This window comes from Podarcis cretensis, assembly GCF_951804945.1.
Source record: "Podarcis cretensis genome assembly, chromosome: 10".
Classification (NCBI taxonomy): domain Eukaryota; kingdom Metazoa; phylum Chordata; class Lepidosauria; order Squamata; family Lacertidae; genus Podarcis; species Podarcis cretensis.
Window position 1 is genome coordinate 55,072,501 of NC_137179.1, and position 20,572 is coordinate 55,093,072.

Below are 20,572 nucleotides of genomic sequence, written 5' to 3' on the forward strand. Positions count from 1 at the left end.
TTGGAAATCTGAAGTGTGCAACACGGTCATAATTATGGTTGGGGTACGTGCAAAGTTTTCTTTGGGAGAAAAACCCTGAAATGCCCTTGTACCCTAAGAGGCTCGTATGGAAAACTTAACTCCAAATAAGATGGAAAACAACTGAAGTCCCAGCTTACAATTTGTTGGTACTTACTTTAAAAATTAGAATATAAATGTGTAAATAAACGAATAGCTATATGCATTCCAAAAATGAATTGGAAGTAACTCCCATAAAAATGTGGGCTTAGAACTCTTTCTCTATGATCAGTTGAAAGGAAACCACTCTTTTACTGCTTTTAAAATAGGTTAGCACATCTTTTAATCCAGTTAAAAGACTTGGGAAGAAAATTGGGGGGGGGGGGCAGGGAGCAAAAGGAAATTAAGCAGTGTTTTATTAAGCAGTGCTATTAATTTCTGGAGCTAATGCGTCCAGCAAGCAGAGATTTTATATGACGCCACAATGATTTTAGTAATAGTACCAACTGGTAAATTCCAAATAACATACTGTAAAGTAAGTGATGCAGGTTCCTCATCAAGCTACCCAGCTAAATATTTGTTTTTATGTATCATTAATGCTCTGCTTGTGAAGAGTGACTATTGGTACTGATGCCTGAAGGGGAGATTGTATGAATATGCAAATAATAATTCCAGTAATACTATTTCTGTTTGAATATCAGTTTGATAGATGTTTTGCTAAATATTCCCATTTCAAGCTTTCCGCCACATGGAGTGAAACAGACACGCAGAAAACAACAGAGATTAGCAACTGTCCAGCAAATAACTTATGGCTGGGAATATATTTTCCATTAGGCCTGCCTGACACTTAGGAAACAATACATGAATTAAACCCGCGTTGTTTGTGTTTTCACCAAGGGTTTAAAGTTGCAGCTGAAGGGTTTGGAGTAAATTCGGCTTTGCTGGACATATATTCACTGGCTCTGTGTTGCTCAAGAGACCAGCAACTTTCAGATTCCTAAACGGGAAGAATTTGGAAATGGAATGGGCTCCCACCAGGAAGGTTCTTAGCACTTGTAGAAAAACAAACAGAGAAATGATGAGAAGCAGTATCTGAGCTTCAGAATCAGCATGCACGCTTTTCATTGCCAATAACATTCAAAACACCACGAGCGGGTCCTAGAACTTGGAAGGAAACATAATAAAGAGATTTTTGTTTTATCTTTTCGTTAGAGGGAACATTGGCAGGAGATGGAATGGTGCTGGAACTGAACATAAGTCTAAACCTGGACATGGTGACAACAATAGCAGGATACTTTAGACCGCAGGTGAGTCATCTGTAGCTCAGCTCCCATTGTTCTTTTCATGTTGTTTCAGAACAATTGGAAAGGGCAACATTTACTTGATTTGGAGGGGGGTATCTTTCCCTAGGGTTTTTATATTTTTTTGAGAAAAGAATTCCCATCCTCCAGCTGTCTTGAGAGTGAATTGGCAGGCTTCCTGCATGTGTGTGGGTAGTCCACTAAAGTCAGAAAGGAATTACTTTCACTTGATTTCTAGAACAGTAACTGTATTGGTCTATTGTATATTTTAAAATCCCCTTGGGTTTTTTTTTATTTGAGAGTAACCTCATCTAACTCTGCGCCACTAACTTCTGAGTAGACTTGCATAGGATGGGGAATTCTTATCTGAGACAGCCATGGTGAAAATTGAAGCGGAGTCTTCTTTATTCCAGATTAGTTAATCCAGAACTATCATCAGATCTGTCTCTGCCCACCAGCAGATAGATTTCCCCTGCTGCTCCCACCCCTCAGATTTCCCCTGAGGGAATGAGGCTTTCGGAAGAAAAATGTATGCATACCCCCCTATGTTAGACCAATCCTTTATGTTGTCCCCCTAAAATAATTTGGTTGTGTTTTTTTAAATATCCATGAAGCCAGCAGCAGTGGGGGAAATGGAAGTAATTCTAGGTGGTAGCACTTTTTTGTTTCTTGTCTCACTGAGCTAGGAGCAGAGCAAACATCATTTATTTACCATTTCAGCATCTTAGTCTGCAAGCAGCGTTGAGTAAGGTTAGAAATATACAATAAACTCAGGAAACGTTCTTAAAATGCCTGCTGAAATGATAAGAAGTCTTCCCTAGCTGTTGGGCATTCAACTGGAAAGGCACATGTTATGATTAATAATAATAATAATAATAATAATAATAATAATAATGTCTGATCTCAGCTGAGAGGGAGTGCCACAGAACCATACATCTCAGCCAAAGGACACTACTAACAGCAGGTGTGAATCTAGATGAGGTAGTGGCCTCGGAGTGGCAGGGTCCAGTTGGAGGGAGGGGCACCTGGTTATCCTGCTGCTGCCTGCGCCCCTGCCTGCATGCCCACCTCTTCCACTATGTGTGGTTGTGTGTCCACCACTGGCAGATGGTGGAAACATTGTGCAAATCCAGGAAATGAAAGAAAAACTATTGAGAGTGGTGGGTTCCTTGCCACTCCCCAGCCTGAGTGGGAAATGAGAATCTTGAGAACTACTGATAAGCACATATTAGGGAACCAATCTTCTTCCTTCCTTCCTTCCTGAATGGGGATAGAATTAGTTATTACATTGGTCTGGCATGCTAAACAAGCAGTATTGTTAGAATCCAGGAAAGGAATAGTATTTTGGAATGTGGCAGAGTTCGGAATCCCTTCAAGTCTAAGGAGTCCCTGATACGTCTTGCTTCTCGGTCGGTTCAAGTTATTCCACCGTTTGTATCAAATGAAAGGAACTGATAAAAGTTAGGGGGGAGGAACTAATATGTAAAATGACTTGTTTCAATTTATGCAAACCTTCCATTTTCTGAAGTCCATGAGAAGGTCAAAGTGAAAGTTCAAAGTCAGAAGCATGAATCTTTCAGACACTGATTCTGATCAGAGAAATAAATGTGAGTTATGCTAGTATTTTCAATGATATATGATTTGCTGGGATGCAGAGCAATCCTAATGAGGGGCTAGGGAGGTGGAGAATGGCAGATGTTCTGCTGCATTTGAAGCCTGCTGGATAAACACAGAAGAGCAATGGGTTGGTTGCCCTGCCTTGAAACTCCCTATTGGCTGGAGGGAGTTAGGATTGTAGCCATAAATAATAAATAAATAAATATGGCATCAGGTTAGTAATTTTGTCCAGTTATTCTGACACTTGCAGCCCCAATCCCATTCATATCTCCTCAGAAGTGAGTTCCATTGAGTTCATTGGTGCTTACTCACTACTAAATATGCTTAGTAATACTAAATATGATTATCTCTCCAGTTTTATTGAAGCAAATGAATCGCCACTCCTTAATTACTTAATAGAAGTGTTTGTTTTCTGAGCATTCCTCTAAAACACAAGTTTCTGTATGACAATACTGAGCTCTAAATATTGACCAGATTTCAAATAATTACTTTAACCATGCCCGAAGCTTAAGCATGCACTGTGTTTGTTTGTTTTCCCTCTGAATGGCAAACTGCAGTGCCATATCAAAAACAGCCTTTAATACGGTTTCAAACAAGCTTGGCCATGAGGCAGAATGGGCTGCTATTTGAGAAACACAACCTCATTGAGTGTGCAAAACCAACTGTGGTGTTCTCCGAATCCAGCCTGCTTTTTGTGGAGCTGATAATAAAAACCTTCCTTTTGAATACTTACAGTGTTGATGGTTTCCATTTTCAAGTGTTGCTTTATTCCTATTTTACCATCTTGCCAAAACTAAGATACCATGCAGCATAATCCCAGGCATGTTTACTCAGAAATAAGCCCCACTATATTCAGTGGAGCTTACTCTCGGCTAGGTTTGTTTAGGATTGCGGTCTTAAAAGTGCAGCAGCTTGCTATTCTGTCAGTAACCATGGACATATTTGTAATTATTGTTTGAATAAAATTAAAGCATTTACGCTTCTAAATGTTATAAATATACTGAACAGAACAATTTTCTTACAGCAGTAAACTAGATTTTATAAAGTGTTGCATATATTTCAGTTTTTCCCTGTAAACATTGCTTAACCCCACAGCCCTGCTACACACCCCTGGCAAATGTTCATCCCATTGTTGTTCTGGAAATTTTACATCTCTGTTCCACGTATTCCTGGTTGGTTGTTTGTTTTTTGGTCGCTTCTTTTAAATGGCTACGTTTCTTAACTCAGTGTTATCTGTAATGTCAGCATGGGAAAAATTAGCAGTGCAGTTCTAACGATGTGTTTTAAATCACCGATGGTGTAGAATAAAGGCAGCCTATCCTTTTCGCTTTGTGAGCACACTGTTTTACCAGTTCCGTTTGGCAGCTGACAGAAATATTAGCAAATTGCAAAATATTCAGAATGCTACAGTGAATATGTAAGACATTTGCTTTCATATACCACCTCCGCCCAGGATAGCAGAGACCATAAGAATAAATCCATCACTAAAACTACCCCACTGTGCTAAAGGTCAACAGAGATCCTTAGGGGTGAAGTGGCACTTGCCTATCAAAATGCTAAAAACCGAGAGGTGAAAGAAATCAAGTACAACCATTATCCATTTCAGAATATGAGGCATTCAAATTCCAGTGTATCAAGCTCATGCTCTGATACCCAGAACAGAATGGCACAGCATGGCTCCATTCTATGACAAAGAGAGTAAGAATAATGGAAAATAATGCAAAGTTAGCCTCTTCTTGTTAAAAGGCGTCGTATTCTAGTGGCCGTCTTCTATCACAGCGCAGATAATAATGGCATTTTAGTCTTAGTGTATGGTTAAGGAAAGCCCTAATCTAATAATTGCCAAAACTGGCCTTTGTATCCCATGCATGAATATTTGCACACATGGCAGAAGAAGAACTGTGTTCTGTCGTTTGTACCATGAGGAAAGAGTAAGCAACCGAGAGCTCTCAAAATGAAACAACATTCCCAACTTGAAATTGTTCATAAGAGACATATGGAAAAGTGGCAATATTGCCACGTGCCGTCTCATTTAGAGGTAAACAAATCACACATGAATACATCTTAACACAACTGAAGACTTATTTCACTTTTCACGGCTGAGGCTTCTCACCGTGTTTAAACAAGCAAATGCCAATCACAAGTGATTCAGGACTAAGTATCTTGCTTGTCTACTATGCAAGTAGGGGAAAAAAAGAGAGAGAGAGAAATTCATAGTCTACGGATAACTAATAATAATAATAATAATAATAATAATAATAATGATTTATTAGTTGTACCCCGCCCATCTGGGCGGCTTCCAACAAAGATTAAAAATACATTAAAATGTCACACATTTAAAAACTTCCCTTAACAGGGCTGCCTTCAGATGTCTTCTAAAAGTCAGGTAGTTGTTTATCTCTTTGACATATGATGGGAGGGTGTTTCACAGGGCAGGCGCCACTACTGAGAAGGCCCTCTGCCTGGTTCCCTGTAGCTTTGCTTCTTGCAGTGAGGGAACCGCCAGAAGGCCCTCGGCACTGGACCTCAGCGTCCGGACAGAACGATGGGGGTGGAGATGCTCCTTCAGTTATACTGGGTCGAGGCCGTTTACGGCTTTAAAGGTCAGTACCAACACTTTGAATTGTGCTCGGAAAAGTACTGGGAGAGGTACCAAATCCAAGTTTCTGTTTGTAAATCTTTTTCTCCTCATACTATGGGGTGAGAGGCTGTGGGCACTTTTATGTGGCTATATTACTTTTTTGCACATGCCCAATACATTCCACTCCTATTTCCTCTGTATGGTCTTTGTACGCACACACAGCTTCTGTATCTGTGCAAAGCAGTGTTACTCCCTACTTTCCAGAATTTGTGTCTTAATATGCACGCCTTCAGGAGCAGAGTAATATGTGCCACTGCTTTCTGCAGGAGTAGTTCGCCACCTTTGAAAAGACCAAGTAATATGTTTCTTTGTGCGTTCTAGGGCAATGAGCTCTGACTCACAGTCCTGTTCTTTACAGAGGACTATGTACACTTATTTATGCATTCCTTTAGTCCATTAAAAGAAGAGGGAAGGGCGAGTTAAATGTTTTCATCCTGGAAAGCAACTGTCTGTCTGAATGTAACCTTTCTTGTAAGCAGTTTGTTCACACAGATAAAAGATGTTGTTTAGTAAGAAGGAGCACGTGTAATCTCAATTGAATTGCCTCTTTCTATGTTTGAACAATGCAAAAGCTATTCAGAGTAACACTCTCATTTTATAGCCGTGCCAGTATGAATCCTAGAAGTTGGAAGGGACCCTGAGGATCATAACAGTCCAACCCCCTACAATGCAGGAATATTCAGCTGTCCCATATGAGGATCGTACCTGTAACCTTGACATTATCAGCACCACGCTCTAACCATCTGAGCTATCTAGTTTGAGCTTAACAAAATATTGAATATGAGCTAGATCATTTAATTCATTCTCAGCTTAATGGACGGCCTTGACCAAGTCACTATTAACTTTGCCTAACCAACATCACAGGGGCATTGTGAGGATTCAGGAGGTGCAAAGTTCGAATAGATTGTATAGATAATATAACTGAGAAGACTTGACAAGCCCAGGAGCAGCTAGTGCATTTGGAGCCCAGCCATTTGCAAGGATGGGGCAAGGTGGCAGCGAAGACTGAGCTGGGAGTGGGGGCATCAGTGGAAGTGCAAGATTGACTTTGCTGACGCACCTGCCCAGCACTTTCCTAGCTGAGTGGCAGTGACACTGGTGTTGGGAAGGTAGCTTTGTAGCATCACCCCACCAGCTGCTCCTGGACAAACCAGCAAGGATCCTTGATGGAAAGCATACATAGAACAAATTTCCATTTTTAAGAACTGCATTGCATTGTGGCCCTGCAAAGTGCACTTCCCATTGTGACTGCATCCTGAAAGAAAAGCGCTATTCGCCTTTGTAACCTAGACACCGCAAGCTAGGCAGTGATCCCACTATGCGCCAGTGCGTATTTAAAAACTAGACGCACCTTTTCAGATTTTGCTAGGCAATTGCAGTCATCCTTTTTATCAGAATGTAACTGGGGAAACAACATGGATGTCCGGAAAGAGCAGTTGTACTATCAGCACATCCAAGTGTCCATGCAGCATCCGTTAATGTGTAAATGCTCACTGTTGCATGCAAATATATATTTGGCTAGTTGGCCTAGATAGACGCTTTGCCTGAGAGGCAAGAGCTCTTGGGGTTCATCACTGGCGCAAGCTCTCCTTGCCAACATGATCCTTATTATTAATGACTCTTACATCTTGTCAGGGAACTGCCATTGGAGCCAGAGGCGGAGGGAAGGCTCCAGAGGGATGCCGGAGAGGGTCCCAGTAGGGAGAGAGGCAGCCCATCCACTGGGGAAGGAAATCAGCGTAGCACTAGTGGAGGAGGGGGGCAGATGGGGGAATCGGAGAGAAGGCTCCAGGACTCCTCGCCGGAGACCAGCGGGGAGAGCACGGGTCCTCCGCTGCCCACACCCTCCCTGCACAGAAGACTTCCGCGCAGGGAGAGTAGGAGGAGACTGGGCGTCAAAGAACTTCTTTGCTGGAAGAAGTTCAAGAAACGCCCACTGACGGATTCGGCCAGCGATTGAGACAGCCACGGATGGGTGGCTGTCCGGACAGAAAGGGTTCACCCAGGTAACCCAGCCAGGTGTGGCGCCAACTTACGCACGAGCAACCCCCTAAAACCATTACACATCTCATAGAATGCTTTCAACCAAGATTTGGGAAGGTCTTTTTTGTGCTTGAATGCAAGAACAATTGGGTAGCCTAAATTTCTGTTATGCTTTCATGCTCCAGGGCTTCTTCCCAAAATGTTTCCCATGGACCGCTCTGGAAGTATTTATCCAGTAAATGAACCAGAATTGCTCCTGCCAAACCTCTTCGTTGCGCTGCAGAAACAGGGCGTAACACATTTTGTTTGCTCTCTTTGGCCCACTGCGCTCTCACAATAAGGCAGGATGGGAACGTTCCAGCCATGTGAGTTTGGCCGATGGGCTGGATTTTGACTCCTTTAGCACCCTGCTGGAGTGGAATGGTAATATAATTATAGGCTACCCCAGAGGGCTGTTGTGAGAACTAATCCAGTGATGTTCCTATAATATTTTGGAAATTAAAAACACTACAAGGCTAGTACGGAGTCCATACCTAATGACATGCTGCCCGGCGATGTTATTTTCCAAACTCCGAGTCTGCTAATGTTTATATGGAATCATATTCTTTCTCCGAATATCACAGTACTTAGTGCTGCAAGTTGTGATTGACTCATGATTTCAAGCAGGGGTGGGGCAGGTCTTTTTAGGATGACATTTTCCTTACCGTTCCATAGCTCGGAATGGTAGATAATGTTTTAATAAATGGTATTTCAGGGGGGAGAGAAAGAAAAGAAATATATGATTTGATAAAATTATTACACCAACTAAATTCCATCAAAATGTCACAGTTGTTATGTGCTTAAAAAGCTTCTGCTCCTCTATTATTAAGTGATAAAGGATTATAATTTGATAAAAATGGATACTAAAATGACTGATTTTTAAAAGTGTGCTTCAATAAAATTCAGCATAAAAATTCAAAGCAAAATGTAAAAAAAGGATTTTCTTTATTATTTTAAATCTACACATTTTTAAATATTTCAGTGTGTGAGTGTTATATTAAAGTACAATAGTACCATACATACTTCTGAGCTATCATCAGTTATTATGACTTCTTATAGTCTGCGTTTTTAGTCTCATGGATCTTTGCTATAATGATACAGGGGGCACTCCATGAAGTGGCAGTATTGCACATCATTCACCTGTGCTTTGTGGAATGGATGGACAGCGGAATGAGCTGCTTCAGTATTAAACATAACCTGAATATCTCTTGTATTTGCTGATGATAGTGATGCACAATTAACACATTGATATGCATAGGACTTCTAATTGCCTGGTGTGTATCACTTAAGCAGACAAATATTCTCTCTGCTCATTTTTTGTAGTGATGGACGGAACTCAGCTCCACCACTTCAGAGCAAATGACTCAGTCCAACTAACACAGGAGCAGGTCTCTGTGTGTGGCTCTATTGCACTGGGTGCACAAAAGCCTTTTGTGGGGTGTGTGTGTGTGTTGCACCCTGCAACAATGTCGTTGCCCCACATCAATATATATCTGAAGTTTATGTACAATGTGCAGTTGTCTGTATTGGGAGCGTGAGGTGAGCTAACAAAAAATGTTCTCTTCCTCTCTCAAAAAGCCAGTGAAACTGATTGGCGGTCAGTTCAGAACAAGGATGTATGTCTTCACATAATGGAAAACTTGTTGTCAGAAGATGGGTTGATGGCCAGTAGCTCAAATGACTTTCAAAAATGGATAGGTAAGATGAATTCCTAGAGGAGAGGCCCATCAGTCCCTTATGTGAGTTAAGGTACGAGAGGGATTTGAAGAACACACATATACATTCAGAGCATTAGAATAACATATGCAGAGCTAATTCCCTCCAAAATAAGGCATGGGGATAGGTAGAGCTCAGTACAAGAACACATAATTTGCATGTAAAAGGTCTCACCTTAAATCCATATCATGTCCATGTAGAATTGGGAAAGACTCCTGCCTGAAGATCCACAGTCAGTGTAGACCAGGTCACCAGGAATAGGGAACTTGAGACCCTCCAGAAATCATTGGACTACAACTCCCATCATCTCTGATGAGTTAGGGCTGATGGGAGTTGGAGTACGCCAAGATTTTGAGGGCTAAAGGTCTCTTGCCCCTAGTGTAAACAAAACTGAGCTAAATAAACCAAACGCCTGAGCCACCATGAAGCAACTTTGTATATTCCTCTAATACCCCAAACCTTTTCCAAATCAGCTAGTGCATGGGCACTAATACTCTGGGAATGACGTTCTCATCTGTACCTTCTGGATGTTGTTGGTGGCGACTGACCAGCTTTCCTAGGATTAATGCTTTAGGGTAGAAGATAAGAAGGTGCCTTATAATGGGTCAGAGCACTGGGTTCCTTCAGTTCAGTATTGTCCACACTGGCTGAAATTTCCAAGATTTCAGACTGGAGTCTTAATCCAGAAATTCTGGGTATTTCTTCACACAAACCAGATGCTCTACCACTGAGCTGTGGCTCTTAGGCGATGGACCTACCCCAACAAACCATTCTAGGAAAGTAGCCCATAATGTTGTACTGATAGTGCAGACATGGCATCCCATGGAATGAGAGTCTGCATCAAATTACGCAGGTGCACAAGGAATGTATGAATCAGTGCTAAAAGTGTTGTGTTCACTCATTTAGATTTCCAGATTCAGCTGCTGTACAGTCTATTGTAATTAATCAGATAATGACTAGAAATGGGTTATAAAGAAAGGGTTAACACAGAAACCTCTTTACGACTGGATACAGGGTAGATTTCAGGATGTAGCTAGAAGTCTTTTCTTGCTTGGCTCTTCAGCTGCATAGGAAATGCCGCTGACCTTAAAATACTCATTTTTCCTATTAATATATCACACACTTGTGTTCTGCACTTGTATGTCTTTAGGATTTCTTTATACCAGGGCTCTCTAAACAGCTCCAGTAATATATCCTGTCACTGTTACACATAAAAACCACCCACCAGAAGGGATTGAGATTAGTTATGAGAAAGAATAGCTGCTACAGTGGCATTTTGATGTAATTCAGTCTAAATTTCAAACATTCCTATTTAACATAATCAAGTGGTATGAAATCTTTTTAAAAATGGCAAGTATACAGTACTGGCTCAATTGGCACTTAGCAACGGTCTTTTTACAATATGCACAAAAGCTTCCAGCAGGGAGTGCTTTAAGGACCATCCTTTGAGAGCGCAAACTCACACGTGTACAATCAGTAGACATCAAGGTTGTATCTCCAGCTCCCCTTGAGATGTTATTTAGCTAATGCAGAAATGTTACGGCTAAACGGTTAGCCCTGAAAATGGAACAAGCTGTTGTGTTCATGTGTACTTTTCATTTTGGGATAATATCTTCATCTCGTAGTACTGCATGAAATAAGATTTAGCGTGCAATTGTTATTAAATAGGTGGATTTTTTGATATCTCTTTTTGCTTTTTCAAAATGCTGCCAAAGTCAAGTGCTCCTTCTTCAGTTCTGTATTTACATAATGGCAAACCGCAGCTGAGTGGATGCACACCTACATTCTTTCCTGGCTGGATGAATTTCTGATATTGACTGCTTCCACCACTGGCAAAGGCATGCAGGAATGGATTGCACTGATTGTGCATCTAGTAGTAAACCCAAATCCTCAATAATCCTTTTCTCAGAGATTTTGATTCTGGCGAACAAGCCCACAGTGCGAACTTGCAAAGCTCTCAAACTAACTGGTTGTGTTCCAGACAAAATTGCAGGATTGCCAAACAAAGATTAAGCTTTCTGAAGGAGTTCTGGACATTCCACGTGTCATATTTTTTCCCCCAGTCTCAGGATCCGTGCATTTCCAGGTGCACATCTTAGTTATGGTACAAGACTTTGTGGGACTCCATTGCATATACAGTACAGAACTTGGTTCACGTAGTGAGTTGTCCCTTGCTTATGCAAGCTTTCGTTGTCTACATATTGGCTCTGCCAGATCAATGTGTTTCAGTGGATTAGAGGCAGTTTGGTAGATTAGTTGACAGCACACATGCACATGCATTTCTGAATTACTTGGGTCTGTCATAAAGTCAGACATGCATTTTGCTAGCTCAAACAAAACTCCTTTTATCATAAATGTGGGAATCTCTCTCTCTCTCTCTCTCTCTATATATTTCAATAGACCAACTACAGTCCTTCAAAGCTACATAATATTTTGAGTGCCATATTTGCATTTTTGGGAATGTGTCACCTTAAACCTAAGATGGAAAAATTATAGGAAGTCCCAGAGCTTAAGGTCGAACTTGTGTTAACAGAGAAACAAAATGACCAGAAAGCTGTTGTTACAGCATTGAAATTCCATTACTGAATGTTTTCTGCTTTTCTCTAGTGGTTAAAATTATCCTAATAAGGTTACATAGGCATGGACGGAGAGATGTATACACAACATGCCTTTCTCACCCATTTGGATTTCCCTTTCAGCTCAATGGAATGGGCAACATTTTTAAATGCAAAGAGAATTATGATGGAGTCAAGCAAATATTGCATTTGTCATATTGGGGGGCAATCTGGGAGCAATTCTGACAGCTTGTTTGGTGTTAATAATCACACACACAAAAAAACCCCTGCAAATTTTGATGGTGAGCATTTGTCAACGATTCTGTGGTTGTGCAAATATTCAAAAGATAGATACCCTATTCATTGTAATCAATAGCATTTGATTCCTTCACCAGAACTGTAGTAGCAACCAACATTTTACTGCATCAGACAGTTGCCAGGCAGTAACAGAATTTTAACGCTAATTCTTAAAAATGCAATGCAGAATACTAGTCGTCCCCCCAACTCAATTCAAAGTGCTTATTTCAGTCTTTTGAAAGCCCTAAAAGTTCTTGACCATAATCTCATAAACCCTTTCACCATAATCTCTCACACCTTAACATCACTGGCGGAGCTCCACTTTGTGTTAAGGATGATAGCAAAAGGCTACTTGGACATGGAGTTTCTCAGTGGCCAATGATTTTGATTTCCAACGGAGTCAGTTGCTAGAGACAGCAATTTCCTTGAGGACATTGTCTATGGAGTTTCATCTGGCAAGCTCCCTCCTATCCTTTTGAAGATCTTTTAAATCTTCTTCTTTAGACTCCTCAATTTGAGCTGGTTTTGTTAACTGCAGGCTGATCTGTATACGTGTTTAGTGGCTTTGTGTTCGTTGCGTTTTGGAAGTGGCCGTTTTGGAAGCTGGTTGGGTATCAAATGTTAAAAAGAAATAACTCATGATCTTTTAGAGCAATTGTGAAGTAGCTGTCCATTTTGACAATCTCTGAGACGCAGCAATAGATACTTGATCAGACTCAACTGCTGAATGCAGTAACAGACAGCATTGGAGAGTATCTTATATGAAGCAGTTCTCATTTGAAGGTATTAGGCATGCAGGACATGGGTGGCGCTGTGGGTTAAACCACAGAGCCTAGGACTTGCCAATCAGAAGGTTGGCGGTTCGAATCCCCGTGACAGGGTGAGCTCCCGTTGCTCGATCCCTGCTCCTGCCAACCTAGCAGTTCGAAAGCACATCAAAGTGCAAGTAGATAACTAGGTACCGCTCCAGCAGGAAGGTAAACGGTGTTTCCCTGTGCTGCTCTGGTTTGCCAGAAGCGGCTTAGTCATGCTGGCCACATGACCAAGAAGCTGTACGCCGGCTCCCTTGGCCAAGAAAGCAAGATGAGCTAACCAACCCCAGAGTCGGTCACGACTGGACCTAATGGTCAGGGGTCCCTTTACCTTTACCTAGTTTGACACTGGTCAGTATCAGCCAACAGTGCATACAGTGGTACCTCTGGTTACGAACGCTTCTGGTTACGAGCTCCGCTAACCCAGAAGTAGCTGCTCCTGGTTGCGAACTTTGTCCCAGGATGCGAACGCAAATTGCGTGTCAGAGGCGCGTGTGCAGCGGGAGGCCCCATTAGTGAAAGCGCGCCTCAGGATAAGAATGGTTTCAGCTTAAGAATGGACTTCTGCAATGAATTCAGTTCGTAACCCGAGGTACCACTGTACTTGGCTGCATCTAACAGTAGACATACAATGGCAACAGCATTTGACAGTATCTTAATGGACATCTTTCAGTGCAAGTTAGTATATTTTAGAATAGAATCCATTGATTAATAATGCTAATCGGAGGCAAATTACATTTACACCTGACTTTTCAAACCTGAAAATTTGTCAGGCTTTCAAGTTTTTTTTGGGGGGGGGGATTCAGCTCTGCAGGGGAAGATGTGCTTGTCCAAAAAACCAAGTTCTTTTCTGGCCACTTAGAAAAACACAGAAGCTGGACAAGTTGAACAGCAAGACTGACACTCTGTGGCTTAGCAGAAGAAGTTCAGTGTAGATTAATCTTAATGACTTTATTTCTTTTATTCTCTTGAGAGCACTATAAAAAAAAACCTGGTTGTAGGAAAATGTGCTGGAGACTTCTTCAAGAATTCACCTGTCCTGAGGCTTAAATTTTGATTTCCAACTTTATGCCTTCAGGATATTCATATTATGTCAGTTGCTGGAGACAGCAATTTAGTTGAGACTGAAGCTCCTCCTCCTGATCCTGGCATGGCAGCAAGTTTTTTTAAAAACATGTTATTTTCCTTATCTGCTCACTGGAAGAGGGAGCGGAGGAGCCAGCCACCTAACAGTCATCTGACATAACAATTACCTCAGGTGATGTGGCACTTTGACACTTGGTCAGTCAGCTGGTTGTTAGGACTTCAAAGCATTGGGTCTGGCCTCTTTGCCACACAGGGCAAGAGACGAAAAGAAAACCACAGGGAAGTATTCAATTCCTCTCACTTAAGTTTGGGAGATGCACACAGTTCAGTCTCCTACCCCTCATCCACAGATGTCCTCAGACGAGTTATGTATCGCCAAAATGTGAAATACTTCACCAAAAAGAAAGCAAAATAGGATACCAATGTGCATACAATTTGCATGTGGTAATTTATAGCCTAGATGCAAACTCAGAACCAGTGATTATAATTGGAATAGAAATACTGGGTCTCAGCTAGACTGGTAAAGAAAAAGCGATTTATACGTGTTGTATGTGTGATATAACATGTGCCACCAGATGGAGACATGGAGTCCCGGTTTTCTCTACCTGTTTTCCCTGTTTAAATTTACAACACTTTAAACCATGGGAAGGCAAACTAAGGCACAGGGGCCAGATCCAGCCCAACTGCCTTCTAAATCCAGCCCGTGGACTGTCTGGGAATCAGTGTGTTTTTACATGAGAAGAATGTGTCCTTTAATTTAAAATGCATCTCTGGGTTATTTGTGGTGCATAGGAATTTGTTCCCCCCCAAAAAAAAATATAATCTGGTCCCCACAAGGTCTGAGGGACAGTGGACCGGCCCCCTGCTGAAAAGTTTGCTGACCCCTGCTTTAAACTGAAACACTTCTTTGATGTGTCTAGTTCCAGCCCTGGTGACCTCAGTCTGCTGTCTGAGTCATGAACTGTTGATGGAAAAGTTCAATGTCCCTGCTCTCTTTTCTCATGGTTCTTAATATTTAAGACTCCTTCAAGAACTATCCCATGACGGCCATTCAGATAAGACGACAAACTCTTTCATGGTGGCTAGTGGCAGACCCTGTGTCTGGAATAAGTCTCATTCCAATATTTGCATCGTTCATTGGGCTGAAGTGGTCTTCCAGACAAGACTCTACATTTATGCTTAAGGTCAACTGCAACTTTCACAGGCCTCAATACATTTTTATACTTTCTTGGTATCCAAGACAAATACTTCCCAGAGATCTAGTGTGGCACAGACTTCCTATTCCGATTTGGAAACTGGCACTGCTTGCAGGTTGCAAGCTGCAACAGCAGGTAGTATTTCATCCCCAAATAAATTGGTATCCCATTATGAACAGGGGGGGAAACCTCTATGGCAATTCAAATTTTTCTTTTGTCTCAGACTATTAAGATCAATAGGCTATGAGAATAAACGAAAAGGGGCAATTGAACTGCTTATTTAATTTAAAAATAAAATGAGCTTGTAGAATTTAAGGAATGCTCAAGGCCACCTTAGAACCAGTTGTTGGCCACACCTTTAGTACTTTTAAGCAATCAAAAAATAAATAAATTCTGGATAGGCAGCTGTGTCCGCCAACTTTTAGGTGTGAAGAACCCAACATGGCTGAGATATTAAATGTGAAAACTCAGTACATATAGTTGAAATGCCATATTGTGACTTCAGGGCCCTGGTGCTATAATTTTTAAGAGGGCTAGCTAAGTGGTATATTAACTGCACACAATTATTTCTCTTGTGAGCAGAAGGAGCAGAGCTTTCTGTTAAAGTTATGGGGCCCATTTTCTTCAGAATCATGCTAGTCATACCACTCCAAATAACTGTGGTTTCCTGTTGCATGTCACTGCTTTTTTGGAATGACCCACCCAGGGCAGCATCAACTTGTTGTCTCTGTCTCACCTTGCTTTGAGGATCAATTCATATTTATTTACTTACCTAAGTCAATGAAGGCAACAAATACTGACTCTATAACAGCTTCCCCCATCCCCTCTCTCTTTTGCAGTGCCTGGCAATATATCAAGGTCTTTAAAAAATACATCAAACCTGTGATGTTGACGCGCTAGCAGCTTGCAACAGCAGTTTCTCTGCCAATGCAAACTCTTACTTTTTAATAAAGAATTTAAACCAGAGAAGTTAAACATTCATTGGTCTTTCTTCTAGAGGAGGAAGTAGAAGTTTGAATTGGCTCTACAGCTACCAGCCCTCTTCTTTAAAATAGAGAATATTCTTCTGTTGAGTAGAGACCGGAAAATCCTGTGCTGAGCTCCAAGAACGTATGCCATTAAATAAGGCAAACAAAAACCCACCAACCTCCCCTATTTTATAACATTTTATTTAATACAAATAGCCATACATTCCTCTCTCTTTTTAATATTTTCATCACTCGTGCCTTTCTCAAAAAATAATTAGCACTTTAACTTTAACCTCAGTAACTCTCTCACAGTAATGTAGCATATATGCAGAGTGTATTATTCTATATCTGCATACAATAATAGAAAAGCATATTTCCAGCTTTAGGAAAATATGCCAGTTCCTTTTGCTTTATGTAAGGCCTCTTTGTGTATTTATCCCAATAAACCATGGAAACTCATGATATTTATAAGCAACTATTGTGGGTAAGGGACGCAGGTGGCGCTGTGGGTTAAAGCCTCAGCGCCTAGGACTTGCCGATCGAAAGGTCGGCGGTTCGAATCCCTGCGGCGGGGTGCGCTCCCGCTGCTCGGTCCCAGCGCCTGCCAACCTAGCAGTTCGGAAGCACCTCCGGGTGCAAGTAGATAAATAGGGACCGCTTACCAGCGGGAAGGTAAACGGCGTTTCCGTGTGCGGCTCTGGCTCGCCAGAGCAGCGATGTCACGCTGGCCACGTGACCCGGAAGTGTCTCCGGACAGCGCTGGCCCCTGGCCTCTTAAGTGAGATGGGCGCACAACCCCAGAGTCTGTCAAGACTGGCCCGTACGGGCAGGGGTACTTTTACCTTTACCTTTTATTGTGGGTAAAGATAGCCTGTCTGTCCACCACTTGGCTGTGTTTAGAAATGGACAACTTTCCTTGACTTGATTTGGAATTGACTTTGTATCAACTCAGGATGTGCACCTGCTATAAGACTTGGTTCAAATCCTGAGTTGGCACTTCAGAAACCTTGTGCTTCTCTCCAAAGTGCTTCTGAATCAGTCCCATTCAGATCAAGTCCACTTTGGAGAGACTGAGAGGTGGTTTGCCTTTCCCCTTCACTGTTGAGATAAGTGGCTATGACGCTTTTATTTTTGACATAAATACATGAAACTTGCAGGCAATATTTGCCCCTCCAGAGTGGACAAAGTCTGCCAAATTACAGGCAAATAGGTAGGGCTTTATTTTTGTTCTGGTACCTTTAAATTTTGGTTTATTTTTATTTTTGGTGTCATGGGAGTTTGGAAGCTGCCATCTTGTGGACCAATACTTTCCTCAATGCAAATTCCCCATGCTTAATCTGCTTGGGGAATGGTGGTAGGAGGTTGACCATGGAGCAAATCCTTCCCTCTAACAAAGTTCTATAATAAAGAAATCTGGAAGCAGCCGGAGAATGGTGTTCAAGTGTTGGGTGTTTCTACTAAAATATGCACAGAGGCAAAAGTTTCCTCTCATGGCCTTGAATAAAGTGATTGCAATACTAGGCTATGGGTAGCCTCTTTCTACACAGGGTGAAATTGGGAGCAGCCTTTCGAGCTTGTGCTCTTTCACCTTTTCCCTTCCTTGTTCCACTTGCCACATGGACGAGTGAATGCCCAGACCTGGAGAAAAATCACCTTTATTTGAATGGTAGATCTCTCCTGACCTGAAATACGAAAATCCCTTTCTGTAGCATCTTTCATATATAGTTCGGGAGATTTCCCATGTCAAATAAAAATGGACCTGCTGATTTCAAGCCTTGCCCTTTATGTGCGGCTCTTCCTAAAATATAAATGGGGTGGGGAAAATTCAGGAAACTGCTGTGTGTGGGGGGCATAATATTTGAATGCCTTCGACGTCTTGCACGAAATAAAAAGGGAAATAAAAAAAATCTGTCTTGCCTGAAATAAAGAGGGAAATAAAAGATGCACTGTACTTCTTCTTCTTCCAGTCCAGTCTAAAAGCAGCTGAAAGAGCTATTTCAGCAATGGCCGAATGGCTTTGCAGCAGTCCATCAGCCCTGTCCAACGCCACCTGAATCGGGAATGGCATGGAGTTTTTAGTTAAGACTTTCAAAACAGTGTATTTTTCTGAATTTAACTTCAAGATGGCTGCATCAGGCTTTAAAAGTGCAGACTAATGTACAAAACCACACATTTTACCCATTATAGGATATAAAAGGAATGTTTCCTGTGGTGGAAATAAATAGGATGGTTACCCACCGCTTCCATTGATTTTAAGTTCTACAGTAAATTCATGGGAACTGCAGCTGCTCTGCTTCTTTGAAAATCTGGCCACTGTTCCAAGTCCCAAAGGCCATATCCTGTACATACCTATTCAAGTGCTTAACCTTAGGCACCCAGGTTTGAATTTTCTCTCTCTCTCTCTTTTTGCATACATGATCAGAGGAGTTAATTTCATTGTTATGAGCCCACTATTCAAAAACAGCTATGCCACCTTGAAGTCAAGCTGTACGTCTAAAAAATCTAAAATACTTTCATTCTACAACAGAGAAGCTCTAAGATACTGAATCTTACAAAACATCAAAGTACTGGTGAACTGGGGAACACTTTGTATTTTGATTCTTTTAAATGTACTTTTATAGTAATAACCAGTAGCAGGGAAATTGTGATCAGGATGCACTTTTCAATGTTCCACTGACTTGGTGGCCCTCTCCTGGGCTTCTGTCATGATGTCACCATACCCCTAAATGTGTGACCTTACAAAACACACAGGCCCCCAGCGATCCGCAAAAACTCGGTCCCATTGTGCTTCATCCCAAAATCTAAAACTAACTTTAGCTAACTCTGAAGTGGAATATTGTGATTTATAACAAAAAAGGTTACTTAGGGAAGTTGGATACTAAATTGTTCGGTTGGAATCTTTATCCTTTGATTATGTAGTTGGCTGAACAAAGCATTTTGATTCATTCTGTTCCAATTTAATTCCCCTTTGCAAATGACCTGATAGCTGACCCATTTTTTATGCTTAGTATCCCCAGGAAAACAAAAAAAATATATAAAAATACAGTGATCCTTGTTAATCATGACATTTTTATATTTCATGTTCCAAGCCTTTGGTTTTAAAAAAAAAACAGGAACAAAAGTTATGCAAATAGACGAAGCCTTGCTATATTCTCTTAGTAAAATTCAGCATTAAAATTATTAAACTTTCACTCAGAGTGAACATAGTATTTTAATAGAATAGCCAAAGAAAAAAAGCTGTTCCTTCTTACTCTATAAATTGCTTTATGTTTTAACACACTGCAAATTAGGACTTTAAGTAAAGCTTCATTTTTCTTTTTTCTATATGCAAGGTTTATTTAAGGTAGGTTGGGTTTTTTTAAAAAAAATTGAAGTAAGGCATGTTTTTCTTTCAGTATTACATTATGCTAGCTAAGAAAGATAATGATATATATTTGATTTGACATTTTAATGACTGTGCAATTCTAGCCATGTCTACTCAGAAGTAAATCCTATTGCTTTCAATAGGGCTTATTCCTGGGTATGTGGGAATAGGCGACTTCCGTCTGAATTAGAGTATGTCCAGACCAGAAGACCATGGACTTTGGTATCCAGATAAAACTTAATAGCAGCTCATAGGATGAGGCCTACATACTGGTGTGTAGACACACAACCCCTGAGAAGTTTTTGTCCTTGGATGCTCATTTTTTCTGCTGCTTGCCAGTACTGTGTTGTTCCCCATAGCAGGCAAAACATTTGTGAACATTTGGTGATATCACAGCAGCTCAGCCAATGGTGAAGTAGGATTCATATGTGGCAGGCAGGCAAACAGCAGATAGTTACCACCTTCCTATTTTATGTAGGACTTTTGTTGTTGTTTAGTTGTTTAGTCGTGTCTGACTCCTCATGACCCCATGGACCAAAGCACACCAGGCACTCCTGTCTTCTACTGCCTCCCACAGTTTGGTCAAACTCATGTCGGTAGCTTCGAGAACAGTATCCAACCATCTCGTCCTCTGTTGTCCCCTTCTTCTTGTGCCCTCCATCTTTCCCAACATCAGGGCCTTTTCCAGTGAGTCTTCTTTTCTCATGAGGTGGCCAAAGTACTGGAGCCTCAGCTTCAGGACATGTCCTTCCAGTGAGCACTCAGGGCTGATTTCTTTCAGAATGGATAGGTTGGATCTTCTTGCAGTCCATGGGACTCTCAAGAGTCTCCTCCAGCACCATAATTCAAAAGCATCAATTCTTCGGTGATCCGCCTTCTTTATGGTCCAGCTCTCACTTCCATACATCACTACTGGGAAAACCATAGCTTTAACTATACAAACCTTTGTTGGCAAGGTGATGTCTCTGCTTTTTAAGATGCTGTCTAGGTTTGTCATTGC

General features: G+C 41.4%; 1 protein-coding gene across 1 annotated transcript in view; it reads left to right on the forward strand.

Moving 5' to 3' along the window:
• Positions 1–20,572, forward strand: part of LOC307225979 (uncharacterized protein) — a 62,558-nt gene that overhangs the window by 24,875 nt on the left and 17,111 nt on the right. The window contains exons 4-5 of the mRNA XM_079994459.1: positions 1–43; positions 1,210–1,304. The exon at positions 1–43 is cut by the window's left edge and continues 79 nt beyond it. Of these exons, the coding sequence (XP_079850585.1) occupies positions 1,233–1,304 (72 nt within the window). The 5' untranslated portion in view covers positions 1–43; positions 1,210–1,232. The remainder of the gene's footprint in view (positions 44–1,209; positions 1,305–20,572) is intronic.